At 36.1% G+C, this 18,081-nt stretch overlaps 4 protein-coding genes, 1 long non-coding RNA gene and 1 other non-coding gene across 8 annotated transcripts; 3 read left to right on the top strand and 3 right to left on the bottom strand.

Moving 5' to 3' along the window:
* Positions 1–18: 18 nt before the first annotated feature.
* Positions 19–1,105, bottom strand: LOC110013152 (uncharacterized). The gene is made up of 2 exons (XR_002288308.2): positions 324–1,105; positions 19–245 (listed from the first exon to the last, which is right to left on the bottom strand). It is a non-coding gene; the product is annotated as an uncharacterized LOC110013152 (long non-coding RNA).
* A 735-nt stretch (positions 1,106–1,840) lies between these two features.
* LOC105177414 (uncharacterized protein At3g27210) lies at positions 1,841–5,413 on the bottom strand. Its single transcript, XM_011100560.3, has 3 exons — positions 4,902–5,413; positions 2,929–3,009; positions 1,841–2,509 (listed from the first exon to the last, which is right to left on the bottom strand). Exons 1-3 carry the CDS (start codon positions 5,092–5,094, stop codon positions 2,055–2,057), a joined length of 729 nt encoding a protein of 242 aa, XP_011098862.1. The 5' UTR covers positions 5,095–5,413; the 3' UTR covers positions 1,841–2,054.
* Positions 5,414–7,623: 2,210 nt separating this feature from the next.
* On the top strand, positions 7,624–11,401 carry LOC105177413 (ribulose-phosphate 3-epimerase, cytoplasmic isoform). Of its 3 annotated transcripts, XM_088885277.1 has the most exons (8): positions 7,624–7,740; positions 8,553–8,617; positions 8,714–8,820; positions 9,028–9,125; positions 9,234–9,326; positions 9,414–9,455; positions 9,784–9,965; positions 10,760–11,401. In XM_088885277.1, exons 1-7 carry the CDS (start codon positions 7,624–7,626, stop codon positions 9,934–9,936), a joined length of 675 nt encoding a protein of 224 aa, XP_088741403.1. In that variant the 3' UTR covers positions 9,937–9,965; positions 10,760–11,401. The 3 variants fall into 3 exon arrangements, with proteins under 3 accessions (XP_088741403.1, XP_088741402.1, XP_088741404.1); XM_088885276.1 differs by lacking the exon at positions 10,760–11,401 and having other exon boundaries at positions 9,784–10,182; XM_088885278.1 differs by lacking the exon at positions 10,760–11,401 and having other exon boundaries at positions 9,770–9,908.
* Positions 11,402–13,055: 1,654 nt separating this feature from the next.
* Positions 13,056–13,862, bottom strand: LOC105177412 (uncharacterized). Its single transcript, XM_011100555.3, has one exon. The coding sequence runs from the start codon at positions 13,739–13,741 to the stop codon at positions 13,316–13,318; it is 426 nt and encodes a 141-aa protein (XP_011098857.2). The 5' UTR covers positions 13,742–13,862; the 3' UTR covers positions 13,056–13,315.
* A 923-nt stretch (positions 13,863–14,785) lies between these two features.
* TRNAK-CUU (transfer RNA lysine (anticodon CUU)) lies at positions 14,786–14,858 on the top strand. Its single transcript has one exon. It is a non-coding gene; the product is annotated as a tRNA-Lys (tRNA).
* A 771-nt stretch (positions 14,859–15,629) lies between these two features.
* Positions 15,630–17,866, top strand: LOC105177411 (P-loop containing nucleoside triphosphate hydrolases superfamily protein). Its single transcript, XM_011100554.3, has 4 exons — positions 15,630–16,083; positions 16,466–16,606; positions 16,855–17,088; positions 17,431–17,866. The coding sequence occupies exons 1-4, from the start codon at positions 15,745–15,747 to the stop codon at positions 17,593–17,595; spliced, it is 879 nt and encodes a 292-aa protein (XP_011098856.1). The 5' UTR covers positions 15,630–15,744; the 3' UTR covers positions 17,596–17,866.
* Positions 17,867–18,081: the final 215 nt, after the last annotated feature.

Genomic DNA, 18,081 nt, shown 5'->3' with positions numbered 1-18,081 from the left:
GCTAGTAGCCAGCACAGATGAAAATCAACCAAGATGAAATCATAAAAATAAGTAAGCTAATAGCCAGCACAGATGAAAATAAACAAGGATAGCAACAATATCTTCAAACTTATGAGAGAAGTCTGCCACAACCACAAATAAAGCAATTCATCCAACAGAGGTTGGCCGTTGGCCGGTTGTATCTGCAAACTCCATACGACATTACGCCTATCAAGCTCATCATGTGTAGTTTAATTCTTCTCAAACTGCAGTAACAAAATTGAGTACAAGGATCAGTTTCCGCACCTCAAATGGTACATCAGATGAAGCCCACCAGACTTTACACTGTCGTTTACACTGAATTGGCTCTTTACTGCAACTAGTTCGAACACCAAGCATTAACTCGCATCATTCTTGCGTGAGCGATCCACACTATTCGCCAAATTAACATGATTAATAATGATTACTAACAATGTGTAAGTGAACGTCAATTTGTCCGTGAGGCCCAAAGCTATATGCCGATTTCAAATCCTCAAAACTAAAAATTATCTTCATGGCTTTTTATATCAAAATAATTCACTGAAATAAAGGACATAGGCTGACAGTTCATTCACAGAAAAAGAAAATGAGAGAAGAAGGATTTTTCAGAAAAGGAAAAATTACCAACTTCAAACGATAGCAAACAGAAAAGCGTAGAAAGTCCTAAATACGGATCAATGCATCAGCTTGCTGAAGATCCAATCAATAATGAGCAAAAAGGAAAAGGGAAAGAAGAGGTAAAAAGCTGTTAAAGAGTAAAAGGGCATCCAGTGCACAAGAAAGTTCGAACTTTCGACACCCTAAAGGGGAAAAAAATCAAAGTTTTAAGATGGAGAAAGAATCATAGAACTTAGAAATTTCTAAGAAAATCTGTTTCATTGGTGAAGACTCAGAAATTAAAAGGAAAAATGAAATTTAAACCATCGGAAAGAACAAGGGAAAACAAGCAGGTAATTAGCTGGGAGAAAGAGAGGATCACTGCACGCAAAAATGATAAGGGTTAGCTGCTTCGATTTTCTGAAATCCGTCTGCTCCAATCCAGCGAGTTCAATACACCAGAAGCGCACGCAAACACAACACACAAACACCCACATCTCTCTCTCTCTATATATATATATACACACACACACACTATTATAAAGAAAATTATGTAGTTCTATCAACTTTCATTTACCATTTTATCCTTGAACTCATTCATTTATTTAATAAATTTTGATAATAATAGTAATTTGAATATTTTAATGAATCTACTAAATTACCCTTAAAACTTTCTCAACTTTTTGACATTTTAAATTTCTGAAGCTATTAAATCTACAATTGATAACGGATTTATCCAAAAATATTAATATTTTTATTTTTTTATTATTACACACCCATATATCTATATTTACACTATATAAAAAAAAAAAATTTCTCTCATAAATAGCGGTTATGACACCACGACACCGAGTTTGTTATTATGTCAATAATTCTCTTAAGTTGATTTTTTTTTTTTTTGAAATATAATGTATCGATTTATATATCTTTTTTATTTATAATATATTTTAAAATATAAAATATTATAATATACACGCATAAACAATGTGCTATGATGGCTAGACCATCGCAATAAGGAAACTTTTCATTCTCTCAGTCTTATGTTCTTTCCTATTTTAAGAAAAATCGTTGGTTTGGTTTCAAGAGTTCAAATAAACTCGTGTGAAAATCTGAGCCTTTTCTTATTTCTGTTTCCAATTTGAGATTCACTACCAAGAAGTCGGAAGATCCAAGAATCACAGCATGTGAAGAAGAAATGATCGAGAAACACAAGCATGCATACATCTATGTTCCAATTTGGTACTCCATCATCATGAGATGCTTTATTCAGCAATTGTAGCTTATCTGCTTTACACCAATGGAGTTCGGCAATAATACTAGTACAATTGCCTGATGTACATATGTGTGTTCATCCACATTGTTATAAGTGATTGAACTAAATAATTTCATTGTTTGCCTCTCACAATATACATTGTTTGCCAAAATTTTGAACCGAGGCATCAGCCAACATTGGGAGCGGGGCTCGTCCTCTTTCTCCTTTCACTAAAGCTACGACTTGAAAGTAACCTCGGAATGCAACATTGCGCGGATTTCACCGACTTGTCCTCTGCTTTGCGTACTCCATTGGGAGTTCTTTCACTACTATTCCCAGAGTTAGCTCCTGACAGGTATGGGGTCTCATTTGTGGATTTTGGTGGTTGCACTAGGCTTGTTGCCTCAGGTACCACCTTTTCAGGAGCCACATCTTTGTTTTCTGCTGCAGTTTCCTCTTCAATGTGTTGATCATCTCGCAGGCTCTCTTTAAACAGTTCTGAAAGTTTCTTTTTCTTATCAGGAGGAGATGGTTGGGGTATGGAACCAACCATTCCTTCGGCAACAGGGGCCTTATTTACTTGTAGGTTTCCCAAGGAGAACTTGTGGTGGACTGGAGTATTTCCACGAGATGGTGTAAAATCTGCATTTAAGTAGACAAAACAGCACGGGTGTGTTAATATGTGTTCCTCTTGCAGGTACTTGGTAATTTAGCTCCAAACATCGAAGGGGAAATGGTAAAAAGAAATTAATCAGAGATTTATTGATCTTGCCCCCCCAGGGCACTTATCTGAGTCAAATTTAGGATTCCAGCGAGATCAAAGAAAAGAGAATAAGCTCATTTCATGTTATGGGTAACATTGACTACATCTGTGTAAGTTCATTTCACCTGATGCTGATCCAGTAAACAGAAGATCATAACAAAGTCAACAAATCCCAATGTTTGGGGGCAGATTAGCTAATTGAGGTGAGGATGTTTTGGCATCTCATGGTTGATGGGGACGGTGCAATCTTCTAAGAACAAAAAAAAGTAGAATATCTGATGCTGAAAAATGTTCTTACCCCCATTAACACTAAAGAAGTCGTCTTCGCAATCTGACTCTAACCAAGGTTGGGAATCAAAGAAAGCTTCATCGTTGTTACCTGCAAAGGATGAGACGCGTCTCAAAACAGCACATCATAAAAAAGAAGATTAAAATAAACAACCTTTCTAGGCCAGAATTCAACCACTTGGCATCCAAATTGATATTTATCTAACCAGTAGGGAACTCGGTATGTCACGTTTTTACCTATTACAATCATTAAACAACTCTGGCTTCTTCCAGAAGTGCCTGATTAGATAAGCATTGCAACAGGAAGCACTTAATAAGAACAACAGATTTAGTACAACTTTTCCTGATTTAATCCAAATATGGAGCTAGGGTGGGGTAAACTCCTGATTATCATAGTGGCATACGAAGAATATCCCTAATGAGTCACCGGTAGCATGACTAAACTATGTCACTAATGAGTCAAGATGAGACATTCTGCAAGGTGTAAATGGTGGTACAAGCTAGTTAAGCCAGCTCCCAAACCTGCAGAGCTCTAGCCTAATTCGAGCTTTTCAATCTCAAGTTCATAGTCAAACCAATTTGTTTCCATTTCATTAGCTTGTTATGCAGTCATTCAATTAAGATAAATGGTTAGCTCTCGCTGAAGTTCCAACCACATCTGGTGGTCTGATCATTAGAAAATGAAAATAACTAAAGAATTATTTAAGATCTGGATAGAAACTCATAAATGCAATGAAAGTTATGGGTTCCTTGGTCCTACACTGGAAAATAATGTGGGGAGCCTGGACTTTAGCGAACAAATGACTTGTCCATATCAGACCAGCATTAGGTTTCGGTAGCTCCATCATTAAACATCAAGTATGAGGGCTACTCAGCTTTGGTCTGACCACAGGACAGAAAGCATTCAAAAACATATATCATTCCGGCCTAAGGATAAAACTCTACCCTTCAATTTGTAGTAAACATATCACCTACCAGGTACTTCCATATTATTCAAATTATAGACCAACCTCCGATATGTCCATGAATCCAACATAAGGAGAATATTTCTACTGATCCTTCTTAAGGAAAAAGAAATAGCCGTTGTTGCCATCACGATTAGTTCCAAATTAACATGGCAGGATTAATCGTGAATGTACTCTGGCATGCAGACAGCAAAGAGAAATTATTGCTGTCTCAATAAAATAGTTTGCAGTACTGTTAGCAGTTCTGAAGCTAGGTGGTCCCCTAAAGCAATAGATTATTAATACTGATACCACTATATCAAAGCCTTTTTATTTTAGTAGCATTTTCCCAAAAGAAACAATCAGACCTAAACATAGCATTTGAAGACAACATTTCAGTAGAAACGCAAAAGAGAACTGAGATGTAGTTTTCAAGACAGAAACAGCATCCATGCATCAATAATAAATCAGCCCACAAAACATAAATTATATCACAACATCATTCTTGTTACTGTGCAGCCTATGATTACCTTAGAATCTCAATTCTTTTCTTCCCAACGAAAACAAATTAAAACAATGGAAACTTTTACACATAGTAATCGGTAAATGTAAATTCTTAATTCACTAGAAGTAATTCAATCGTAGTAAGGATAAAGCGAACAAATCTGTAAAGTGGAAAAGAAAGGGTTAAAAAAGAAATCACTTAAATGGAAAAATAAACATTGAAAAATCATCAATCAACTTTTTTAACCTACTAAAAAACAAAAAGCATATACAAACAAAGAAGGGCGGAGCATATGTGCTCCGAACCAAATTTTGCCAGCTTGAAGACAAGGGCAAAAACCAGTAAAAAAGAAATAAACCTTTAAACAGAATGCTCTCGGACAAGCTCCAGAATTCACCAAAATGGTTTAACCAAGAAAAAAAAACCCGCAAAAACAAAGAAAAATAATCCGAAATGACAAGATGAAATAAAACAAAACGAAAAGAATCAAAAACAAAAACGGAACATAGACAATGAAGCAATACTAGTAGCTACCAGCGGTAAATCGAGCAGGTGACCACTGAGACTTGAGTTCTAAGTCAGCAATCGTACGATTCCCAACGTTGACCGCATCGGGCTTATCTTTGACCGGCGAGGGGATCACAAGCTTCTCGTTTTTGGACCCGAGTGAAAAACGGAGCTTAATGGCGGCTTCCGGGTCTTTGTGGACTGAAACACATGAACCCATCTCTACAAAGTACCTCCTCCTAAACAGTAAAAACTCCTTTTAAGTTATATATATATGTGTAGCATATGATCAACAGACCATTTTCCAGAAGCAGTTTCGTCTTCTCAAGGTTGTTATTTCTTCATCAGATGACTAACAAAAGAGGAACAAAGAGTTAAAGAGAGAAGAAACAGTAAGGGTGGTGTTTTGATGCGAAGAAGAAATAAATTAGAGGGATTGAAAAGAGATTAGAGGATGAAACTCATAATAGGCATCGGAAAATGCAACAAAAAATCTGAAAGAGAGAGAGAGAGAGAGGTAAGTGCATGTGTGTGTTGTGTGTGAATGAAAAGAACATGGGGGGGTTTGGGTCCCACCCAAAAAGGTTGAATTATTGGAGTTTATTATTTTGGAGTTCCTTTCTCACTCCCATCATATGCTCTACCATTTACATTAATTACATAATATAAACATATATATTATTTTATTCAATTATATGTATATTGATTTATTATATAAGTAATTTAATTTAAATAGTATTTTCCTACCTCTACAGTATGTGTATGGATCCTTTACATTACAGAAGGAAAATAAATCAATGGAAGTGGTTGGCTCGGCTAGGGCTCAAGGCTCCAGCATGCATTGGCGGATAAAACCACGTTTTACAGCAGACAACACGCTTTTTAATACTCCATACATATATCGTCTTGTAATTTATTTAATCAACTTAAAAATAACACCACCTAATTATGAAAATTCATATTTTTTTAATAATTATTGAAAGAAATACTTCTCAACATATGTCTTTTAAATTTCGAAAATTTTAATTATTTTATATTTGAAATTAAGAAAAAAAAACATTTTATGAAAACAAAATGTGAATTAATTGAAGCAAAGCAGACGTAGTCAAACTATCAATTCACAATCAGACTATAAAGGATTTATTAATTGAGATTTTTGACATTTTCAAGTTCCAATTTCATTTGTTTATTTATCTTATTTTATATGAATTAATTGAATATAATATACTACTCAAAGAAAAATATATAATTAATAGTTACCACTTTTAAAAAAAGACTTTAATTCCATGGAAATTAATTAAATGAAGAATATGATTAGATTTAGATTCCCGTCGTCTGTGTAGATCTAAACATAATTAATTCATCATTTAATTTTAAATAAAAGGAATTTAATAATGTATTATAAGTAAATTTCAAACGTTATTGAAGAAACGCGAAAGGTTACAAGTCCAATTGATTTCATTTTCTGGCCCATCAATACTGACAAAACTGTTACGCGTCAACTCAATGCACTTTCCAATTTTCTTAAATAAAATTGATAATATAATACAAATACAATAGAAATTTATCCAGTCTAGTGCCAAATTTGAAATTTCAATATTGATGTACTTTATAAAATTAAGTTTGTTCATCTATTTCTAATAATGTGAATCATCATTTGTATTTGATAAGTATGTATTTATTATTATCAAATTGCAATTTGAAATTCCTATAGTCTCAAATTCAAAATTAACTTAAGCATCCTAATATTTTAAATGAAGCCACCTCAATTAATTTAATACTTTGTGTGCAGGTCCACATTTAAAACCTAAATTTTAAATCATAGTCAAAATATTGCCATATCATCACCCAAAACAAATAGGACAAGAATAGAAATGAGATTGGATTTTTATGAATGCAATGAAACAGTGGGCGAGGGTAAAGGAGAGTTGCGTTGCATGCAAGATTTCAACATTGTTCAGCCCAACTCACATAAGTTGGATTTTAATTATTATTAACAAAGTTGGAAATGAGAAAGGCAAATAAGTAAGTTTTGATTGATAGAATTGTTAGGTGGAATTGAAAATTGACATTATTACCTGCCCTTGAACTAACTCGTGTCCAATCTTGGACCAACGTGGCTGCTGTCCATACTACTAACTAACTCATAATAATATGTCTTATAAAATGTGTTTAGGAGTTATAAGACTCTATGTCTTATTTTAAAAGTTATAAAAGATATTTTCCTTCACCCAAACAGGATGGTTGAAAATTCCCATCACAATAAAAGATTCTCATTCTTCACCTCAATCACAGAACAATAATTATTCAGCACCAATGTGTATGAATTAAAATAACAAAAAGTATTTCAAAGTGGAACGGGATTAGAAATAAGGGTAATTGAGAATAATAGCAAATCCAACAAATAATGATAAGATTTTGTCAGCGAAACTGATTGGTTGATGATGTGACACACGTGGATTCTCGCAGTTTTGGGCCAATGTATGTGTTTTCTCTCACGGCCCAGAGGCCCATCAACTCCGGATCACTTGCAAGAAGTCTAATCTGCTCAACGACTGCGGTTGGTGAAAAGGTGGAACGATAGAAATCAGCTTTATGTTGCTTATTATTCTGTATTAGCTATAATTTTTTTGGAATTTTTCAATATATATTATTGCGACAGGAGTTCTTTTGATTGATTTTACAGGGTCGGTTGTGTGGTGTTTCGCTAAGCTGCGATTGAGTTAGGTAAGAGTCGGAGATAGCAACGATGGTGAAGCCGAAAATTGCGCCGTCTATGCTGTCATCGGACTTTGCAAATTTGGCATCGGAGGCGGAGCGGATGATCCGCTGCGGTGCCGATTGGCTGCACATGGATATTATGGTACTGTCTCTATTTTTAAGTTTGTTTTTTTTCTTCATAGTCTGTCCATCTGGATGTTTTATCTTTTGAACTTTGTTGGAGTTTTCTCCTCGATTTTAATTGGGGTGTAGAAGATTGGAATCGATAATAGTATTCATAGTTGGTTTGAATGAACTTAATATTATGTTTGAGTCTAGCTGAGCACAAATCAAATTCAACTATAATGATATCTTTTGTGCAGTGTATCATTTTTTAGCTTATTATGCTGGCTGAATTGGTTCTGACGACTTAGTATATTGGGTTCAAACAAGTATATGGTTTGTGTTACAACCTGAAAGGATTAGGGAACTTGTGGAATAATTATATGGCCAACACCGGAGACGTGGAAATATTTGTTAAATATTTAAAAGCACTGGTAAAAATATATGCGTAGACATCTGACAAATGAAGCAATAATTGATAGTCTTGAAACTTACAGCATAAAAATTGTGAAGTCTCTCTACAAGTTTATTTGAATCTGATAGTAGCGATTTGGTACTTCTGGCTCTTATCATTACAGCATTTTATTCAAGGGTCATTTGTCATTGTTTGCTGCCATTGCCATTTAAATAGAAAACAACTTGCTGTGTGTTAGATATAATTTTGACATGTGATCCTACTTGTTCTGGTTCATTGCAGGATGGGTAGGTTGTTACTGTGTTGAAGAATCATATCGCACTCTCACATTTTTCAAAATGATGATCAGATACCAAGCCCGGAAAATACTTAAGATGCAATTGAGCATCACAAAGAATAACTAAGAATTTCTTTAAACTGATTTTTATTTTGTATTTTACAGTCACTTTGTGCCGAACCTCACAATTGGTGCTCCAGTTATTGAGAGTCTGAGAAAGCACACAGAGTAAACATTTCATTCTTCCCTAGTTCCTACCTGGTATAAATTATGATGTTTCTGGGATTCTTTTTGATGTATAGAGTGGACATTCTTCTTTTGCAGGGCATACTTAGATTGCCATCTAATGGTCACAAATCCTCTAGATTACGTTGAGCCATTAGGAAAAGCAGGTGCTTCTGGTTTTACTTTTCATGTGGAAGTCTCTAAAGGTGGGGTTTTGTTTCTGAACTTTGCTCATTATCGCTTAGCTATATTTGCTTATTCCAGTGCGGCCAAATTTTGCCACTAGAAAAAGAAGCACAACCAATAACTGAAATTGTTGAAGAATGTACTTCTGAATTTTTGGGATCTTCAGCCATTCTAATTGGATTTTACCTGAAACTTGGTAACGATAAAATGAATGAGTGTTATGACAGATAATTGGCGAGAACTTGTGCAAAAAATCAAATCAAAAGGTATGAAGCCTGGCGTTTCTGTGAGGCCTGGAACCCCTATTGAAGAAGTGTACCCACTAGTACGTATTTTCTATATTATCATCAATGGGATATAAATCAATTTATGAATACGAGTGAACATAGTATTTGTGTGAATAAAATGTATTTTTGGCCGTCCATGTTCAAAGCTTGACGATGAAAATCCTGTGGAGATGGTTCTTGTCATGACTGTGGAACCTGGATTTGGTGGGCAAAAGTTTATGCCAGAAATGATGGATAAGGTACATAATCATTCTCCTGTGGCATTGATTTGCCAATTGTCGTTCTGTTTGTTTGGCATATAATCATCATTATCTATGGAATTGTAGGTGCATGCTCTACGGAAGAAGTACCCATCACTTGATATAGAGGTGACTTTCAATCCTAGGATCATTTTTAAGTTTCTTACAACTTGTATTGATGTCCCTTTTATTGTTTTCTTTAGTGATAGTTTTTTCACCTGGAATCCACTGCTGCTTTGCTGTCCTGTAAAATAGAAATAAATAGCAACTGGAAGTTTTCTCATTTATCATCTATTGTACGTGCTGAAAGCAGTTGAAAGTGACAAGGGGATAGAAATATAATCTTCTCTGTGTTGAGTTCTGGGTCATGCATGATTTAACAATAAGGGGACTTTTGAATGATATATCCCTTTCTTAAGCTTCAACCATACAGTGAGGAGTAGTTGTTTGTTTGCAGGTAGATGGTGGTTTAGGCCCTTCAACCATAGATTTGGCAGCTGCAGCAGGAGCAAACTGCATTGTGGCTGGAAGTTCTGTGTTTGGAGCTCCGGATCCTGCTCATGTTATATCACTAATGCGCAAGAGTGTAGAAAATGCCCAGACGAATTAATTGATACTACGGCGGACAAGAAGTCCAGAGTAATTGTTTGCCTTTCACCAAGTAATTGTGTACAATATAATTTGTATGTTCACTTTGCGTTAAAAATAAAAGAAAGAAGAAGCAATGAAATAAAATTGGTGGGTGTTTACTGCATGACCATTTGACATTGTGCCACTGTTGTAAGCTTATGACCATCTGATCCATGCTGTTTTCTGTTGTATTTATGAAATTTTTGCAACATATTTCTGAAAGAAACTTCAGTGTTTTCTCATATCAAATTTCAACTTACGATTTATTGTATCTAAGGTGGAGGTTATTCCGGGATCCATTTTTTGCCTGATTCACTTATAGAAATACTGTGGCATGATTTTGGCACGAATGTGTGTATAGAATGAAAAGGTCTAATCCCTTTACTTCTTATTGCTCAACCAGATTCTCATGTTCGCTGATGAAAATTATAGTAGTTTATTCAAGACCTTCAGTGACAGAATTTGATCGAATAGCTCATCTCAAAGTAGGCTGGTTAATGAATCTGAGACTTGATGGTCCACAGGATTTGTACATTTCTGTGTAGCTTAGCACTTGGAACAAACTTTTGAATGCAATCTATGAACACAAAAAGACAGAATACAAGCACACATTGATCTTCAAATTGACAAATTGAAAAAAGTGCTTTTCAGTGTTCACAGTTCAACCTCTCATTGAGAGTCAATAATGTTTTGGGTTGCACAGACTTACAGCCACCCCCGCCCCCTGAAATGCCAATAATTTGAAGTTTATTCTTTGATCCCAATTGACTGCAAGTGCAATAATAGTGGACTTTTTGAAGCAGAAGTGAGAAGAACCAGCAGTAAAGAAGAGAGCTTTGATGAGATTGCTGAGGTCTCTGGAGGGGTTGACAAGGTGCAAGGCCATTAATGATAAGAAATCCCACAATTTCGCCGTGGAATCTTGAGGAAACAATTAATCTTTTGGTTCCACTGAAATGTGCCTGCCCATCTTCAGTTGAATTCAGAAAGTTTTTGCTGTCTTATCCTGCGAGAGATGGTGATAAACTTGCTGAATTGTCAATAGAGTTCAATTATGTTGTGTTACTCCTGAAACCATAGTTTCTGCGAATAAAACCCATATTGCAATCAGACGATGCAGAGGAATTGAGGGACGGATGGATAGTTTATTAGGGGAGAATTATTGATTTGATGGAGCAGTGATGTCGGCCAATGTTGCCTGGAAGACGACCGGCCAAGTGCTGGAGAAATCGTGGAGAAGTTGCCGAGGTTGGTCTTGGTGGAAGAATTGGCAGAAGAAGTCCAATTCAACATCTGTGAAAACACATGCAAACCAATTGTCAAGCCAACTCAAAGTGAAATTAGCATCCCAATTTTTATCTTTCCAAATGAAAATACTATACATATACGTTATTGAACTTTCCTGGCATGGAACTGCTGTGAATAGATTCTATATTTGTTGCTTACGGAAACGCGTGGTTAGCAAAAATGTTTTCCTCTGACGTCGGCAAACGAATATCCTATTGTTGTTAGTTTATTTGACATCAATAATCGTGTTCTTGATTTTTTCAAAAAATACTAATTTTAATAATTCTTCGTAATAAATTATTAACATGAATATCAAATATTTCGCTGTGTTTTCTTGTTCGGGTTGTGGACATGTGTCGTATACGAACAGACAATTCGTTAAGAACATAATAAAGAAACCGGAATGGTTCTCCAACATGGTGGTGTTCAAAGTCTGCACCTTTTTTTAATTGGACAAGAAACATATATAATATATATATATTATCCCAGTTAATTAAGCAGATGGTTAATGATTGATCTATTGTGATGTACGTAGTTCATCAACTGGGTCATCTTAGATCTATTCCACTACAATAGACCAAACTGCAAATTAACGTGGTTCATTAACTGGGTCATCTTAGATATATTCCACTACAATAGACCAAACTGCAAATTAACGTAATGAAAACGTTGTCGGCACCGATTAATGTTGTCTCTGTTCTATTTAATTTACATTCTTCTAAAATATATAACAAATTCTATGTACAAAACAGGTTTTTATTAGAAAAGATTATGAGCATATATTATGCCACGTCGTCTACAAACAAATGCCGAAATATTAGTATACAACTTTGGTTTGGTAACAGTTAGGTTTGGTCGGCAAAATATTATGTTAACTCATGCAGAAGCCTCGGAAGAAAGTTATAGAAGTTTCTATTATTATTTATTACAAGAAAATGTAGGAACGGAGAACATTCCCACTAGATCTCTTTTTCCGAATTAATCGTAACGACTCTTTTCTTGGCATTAATCGTGTAAAGAAGGGGATTTTTGTTGTAAATTGAAGTTGGGATATACGTAGAATTGGATGTAAGAGAAAGAGTCATAGGAACTTTCCTTCTCCATTTGCATTAGTTGTGGACATCGTATGAAACATAAAAGTAAAGTAAATTCCAATATCCGTCCGTGCAAGTTGAAACCAAATTATCTGCGTAGGGTGCTTGCTTTTATTCTTTCCCCACGCATCGACCAAAACTTGGTTATCAACTTTTTAACTTAATTTGTTGAACAACTATACGTATATATATTCGAAATTTTTTTACTCAAGATCGCACCAAATCAATCATGAATCAAGTATGATAAGCTCGCTACGTGATTAATTATTTTTTCTAATATGTACAATAATCAAACGATAAATATATTACATATAATTGATTCAGATCCAATAAAACTCAATTTAAGTTATAATTCCCCCTATGTATTTCATGTATGTCCCCTTTTGTACTGTCTTTCATACAATCACATGTCACCTAGAGATGCGAAACTACAATGTTGTCTCGAAGTGAATTTTCTACATTGATATTTATAAAATAATGAATATATTCAAAGTAAACAAACAAACAAGACACTACTAACAGAAGTAGACCATATACCCCCATGTTTGGAACTTGAAATGCACGACAACCTCTTAGTTGTGATCAAGTCTAGCTTCTTATGTTTTACGTGTCAAGATTATTGTTGTATAAGTTAAAATATATTTATCAGTTCTTAATTAGCGTCGCTCTTATAAATAAAAAATCAGAAGCAATTGATTAATTAGAGAAACTCGAGAAGTAGCAGGAAAAAACTGAAATAAACATGCAATATTGAATACAATAAAGAAGTAATAGGCGCCAAGTACGTAGGTACATATATAAACAGCGCACTTCATTATAAAGAATTAATGTCTAACAACCTGACCTCTCTCTAGCTATATATGTAGATTATGATACAAGAATCAATTGAATGAATGGATCTCTGAATTTACATGCAAATAGAGAGTCGACGGCCAGACTCCAAACAGAATTGACGACGTCGTAGCAGTCATGATATCATCAATACGACATCATAACCTTAAACTCGTCGAAATTGAGAACCCCATCTCCGTTAAGATCAAACTGAGCGATCATATCTGTGCACTGCTCAACGCTCTTCCGCTCTCCTAATCTGCTCAGCATTCTCCTCAAGCTCTTGGGCGTAATGCACCCGCTCCCCTCCATCTCGTACATTTTGAACGCCGCCTTCAAATCGCTCGCCTTCTCTTCCTCTCCAGCACCTTCCACTATCCTCACGAAATCATCCAAACACAGCAGTCCATCACCGTCAGAATCCATCAGAACCACCGCTGCCACCGCCTCCTCCTCCGTCATCTCTCCGCCTATTGATCCGACGCAGCGTTGGAGCTCCACCGGGCATATCTTCCCGTCTCCGTTGGAATCGAAGCGGTGGAAAACACGCTTGTACTGCTCGTATTTCTCCATGGAAAATCAGAGAAGATGGGAATTAGAAGGACGTAGAATCAGCAAAATGCAATAAAATGAAGTCGGTGTGGGGAGGATTGTATTCACAACAGTGGCTCGTATGAGTTTCGTGTGAGGCTGAGGTGAGGGGGTATATATATAGGGTTTACGCGGATTTCGGTTTTTTGACCAGATATTTATGATTAGCGTAAAAAATATAAAAAGTAAATAAGAGGAATGAACGGGGAAACAGCGCAAGTGTAGGTTGAAATAAGAATACGAATTCAACAGGGTTAAGACTTAAAAGACTCCTCAAGAAATTGCAATGCACCATCTCTAAGCCCTAATTTTAGGTACAACACGCGTATGTTATTGTTTTTCTTCATATCATCATTAATACATTATTCAATTATTTTTTATTATAAAATCACTATTTCTCTAAAAATTATCTTGCACGGCCAAAACGTAGAAAATATTGATTAAAATTTAAATTTTCGTATTAATTTGTCATATTTTTAAGCCATAACCATTTATAATATAATACTGAAAATAATCCCATTTTTGTTTTTACAGTGTGTAGATATAGTATCCTGACATGTTAAAAATGATAAATAGGGTGTTCTATTGAAATAATAATGAACGTTGGTTTCCTAGAAATATAACTGGCAAATTATCATTAAATGTGGATTGAATTGGTAAAAAGCTTTGGGATATACAATGATTAATCATTGATATTTGGTTTATTATGATATATATAGATAGATAGATAGATTATAAGATTTGAAATTAAAGGAAATCATATAGTTTTTGGTGGGTGCGATAGGTATATAATACAAGGGGTCATGTCAGGTATTAATGCAAATAAATAAGAATAAATTCACATATATACATCACGTTTGAATGCATACTTAATTGGGTCTTATCCATTCATTAATGCATAGATGAAGCTAAACGAGGTGGTATTAATTAATGTTACAAGTCATATGACAATTCTAATTGTATAATAAGAGGAAATTAATTGTTGAAGCCTTCGAGATAATGTGTGTAGGATGCATGATCAAAGCTGCCCGTCTAGCTCAGTCGGTAGAGCGCAAGGCTCTTAACCTTGTGGTCGTGGGTTCGAGCCCCACGGTGGGCGTTATGTATGGGCCAGATAGTTTAGTTTTCTTTTTCATATTTTGGGTAAAGAAAGTGATATTCTTGTATTGGGCCTCCATTTTTAATTATTTAGAGCTGACCTGAGCTATCTTATAATCTAGAAGGTCCGCTCCTTCCATGATCCACAATCGCATTTCAACCATTCTTTTGGGCTTCGTAGCCCAATCTCAATTGATTTTGTGGTAAAAGAAGTTGGGATGAGATGAGTGAGTGGGAGTCCAGCCAACACTAACCTTAACATTGGAGGCATCGTAGCGTTTTCGGATGTATATGTGTATGTACGTGGGTGGCTGCCACAATAGTTATTTGCACCACTTGACCCACTCCTCCCATCACATACACATACTGCGAAAACACCCGCGTCCAAATCCGGTGGAACCGCACGCAACTCTCTCTCCACCTGTCGCCCATCCAACCACACGCTCTCCCAGGCGTGTGGATGCATCACTCCGCAACTTCCTAAAATACCCCCACCTCTACATTATATTTTTAGGGGTTTATTTTTTTGACTAAAATGATTAAATAAATAAACATCTACTTTTTTACCTTTCAGAGATATTGATTACGTTGAAGATGGGAGGACCAAAACGCATTTACGTAGCAACTAATGGGACCGCAATGAATATGTCTTTAACTTATGGTCTTAAAATGCAACTCTACCTAAAAATCAACGGGCGTGGTTGAAAATGTAATATTTGAAACAAGGAGTGTCAATTGTGAAACACAAGTGTCTCTAAAACCCCAATTCGTGCCCTCCATTCAAACCCTCTCTTCCGCTCTCAGCCGCTACCTTCTTTTCTTTCTGCGTTTACCACTTTCGAAACCCTTTTTCTTTTTATTTTCACGAGCTTCGTGCCGGCGCCAGTATGTCAGTGCTCAGCCGCCTCGGAGTCGCAGTGCGGCTTTCTTCTCGGCTGAGCCGAGGCTACGGATCAGCTGCCGCGGCTCAGCTTGACTACGATTACTATCATGGTTACGATGACGAGGGGGATCATCTTCAGGGGAAGATGAACCGAGGAGAAATCGAGGAATCGGATGGATGGGAAACTTTGGGGAGAGGTGTACAGTGGGTGATCATGGGCGATCCAATGGTGAGGCGACATGTGTACGCCGAGCGGCTTGCCAAGCTTCTAGACGTTCCTCATATCTCCATGGGCTCTCTAGTTAAGCAGGAACTCAACCCCAATTCTCCTCTGTATAAAAAGGTTTATTTTCTTTTTTCATTGTTTATTTCTTGGACTACGGAAGAATATGGCAATTGGAGAATGAAGAGATAAAGAAAGTTGTGAGCGTCAGGACAATGAAATAGGAGAGATATGGAAATCTTTTAAGCCTTTCATATATTTTATCATTTTTTTTATGGGATTGGAAATTGGGATCAGATAAATTTACTACTTTAACTAGTTTTTTTCTTAAAAAAGTAACAAGATTATACAAGAGACGTAGAAATGGGAAATTTTGTAAAGAAGAATTTGACGTCTTGGTCGTATATGATGAACATAACACGGAAATTTAGGACAAACTTTTTTCTTAAATTTTACTCGCTAGAAGTGGGAGTTTTTACCTTGTGTTCGGTCTTCAATCTAGATTGCTAGTTCAGTCAACCAAGGGAAGTTGGTCCCCGAGGATGTAATATTTGGGCTTTTATCGAAGAGACTGGAGGAAGGATACTGCAGAGGTGAAACTGGCTTCATATTGGATGGAATTCCTCGAACGAGGATGCAGGCTGTAAGTAATTTTATTCTCTTTCCCCTTGTATCCCCCCCCCCCCCTTCTCGTATTATCAGATTACTATATTTTCCTGCGTAATTGATTGAGTAGAAGTGAAACCACTTTTCATGGATTTGTGTTCAATAATTCTTTTTTATTTCAGGTTGATATTTGGCATTTCTGTCTAATTACATTCCCAGTTACTCTAATTTGGGAAGTTCTTCTATGAGTTTAATGTATGTGATTCTGGTTTTTGGGTGTTACAGGAGATACTGGACCAAATTGCTGATATAGATTTGGTGCTGAATCTTAAGTGCGCAGAGGAGTCTATGATGAAGAAAACTTCAGGAAATGGAATTTATTCACCTTCCAGAGAATTTCATTCGGTGGCTACTTCAGGATTCAATCTCAGTCTTCAGCCACAGTCAGGTCCCTTTCAATCTTCAAATGCCGACACAGATACAACCTGGAAGGAGAAACTCCGCATGTATGCAGAGCAGGTACCTCCATTGTCTTTCAAATCAAACATTAACTACAGTTCTAGCATTAAGGCGCTCCTTGGCAAAGGTTTAATATGGCACACAAAGGAATATCTGTTTAATTGGTTGTGTCCAAATATATGATATCGAGAACTATCATAAATTGGCCTCTCATCTCATCAATAGTGGATGCAGTTCCTCTTTCGCACAGAAGACCTTAGCTGTGTATACGCCTATATGATTGATTAACCATTGCCATGCATTGCAAATGCAGTATTTGACCATTAATATTAGTTTCCAATTCATTACTTTCTCACCCTGCTAACAGTAGCGTACTAACAAGACTAAGGTTCTTTTCTTCAGAGGAAGCCCATAGAAGAGTACTATAAGCAACAGAAGAAGCTTCTCGACTTCCAAGTGGCCGGTGGCCCCGGAGAAAGCTGGCAAGGTCTTTTGGCTGCATTGCAGCTGCAACACATGAATTCTGTCACTTGTGCTGCCAATTCATCACAGAAGCTGACAGCATAATTTTGGCAAACCTGATGTCTGTTTGTTTTCGTTCTCTGGTGTGCTAATAAACACCAGATACGTGGTAGAGTATCTTGGGATTTTTGTAGCGAGTATACCCAATTTTGTCTTAGAGATGTAAGGATATCTTACTATTTTGCGTGTTCAATTATATTCTGGCTGAAATGAGTGTAAAGTAGCCAAGTTGAGAGGTTATATTTCAAACAAACCCTTATTGGATTCTTGTTGGGCATTATACATATCATATAAATACTCCCCATCACTTATTCTATCTGCTTAAATGCGTCATTTTTAGTTGCTTTTCCTTTCTTGCAGCAAGCAAGACATACACAGAATAAAACAACTTTTCAGCATCCAGATGCAAAATTAGGGGTTGAGTGGAAAAAGTTTAGAGTTGAAACTCAGTTTCTATTTAACTCAATCCAACACTATCATTATTTATCATCAGATTGGTCGTATGAGTGACTGATTTTACGAGTTGGGTGG

The sequence above is a fragment of the Sesamum indicum genome, linkage group LG9 (assembly GCF_026168435.1).
Source record: "Sesamum indicum cultivar Baizhima isolate 11 linkage group LG9, ASM2616843v1, whole genome shotgun sequence".
NCBI lineage: Eukaryota > Viridiplantae > Streptophyta > Magnoliopsida > Lamiales > Pedaliaceae > Sesamum > Sesamum indicum.
This window is presented reverse-complemented; position numbering and strand designations above follow the sequence as displayed.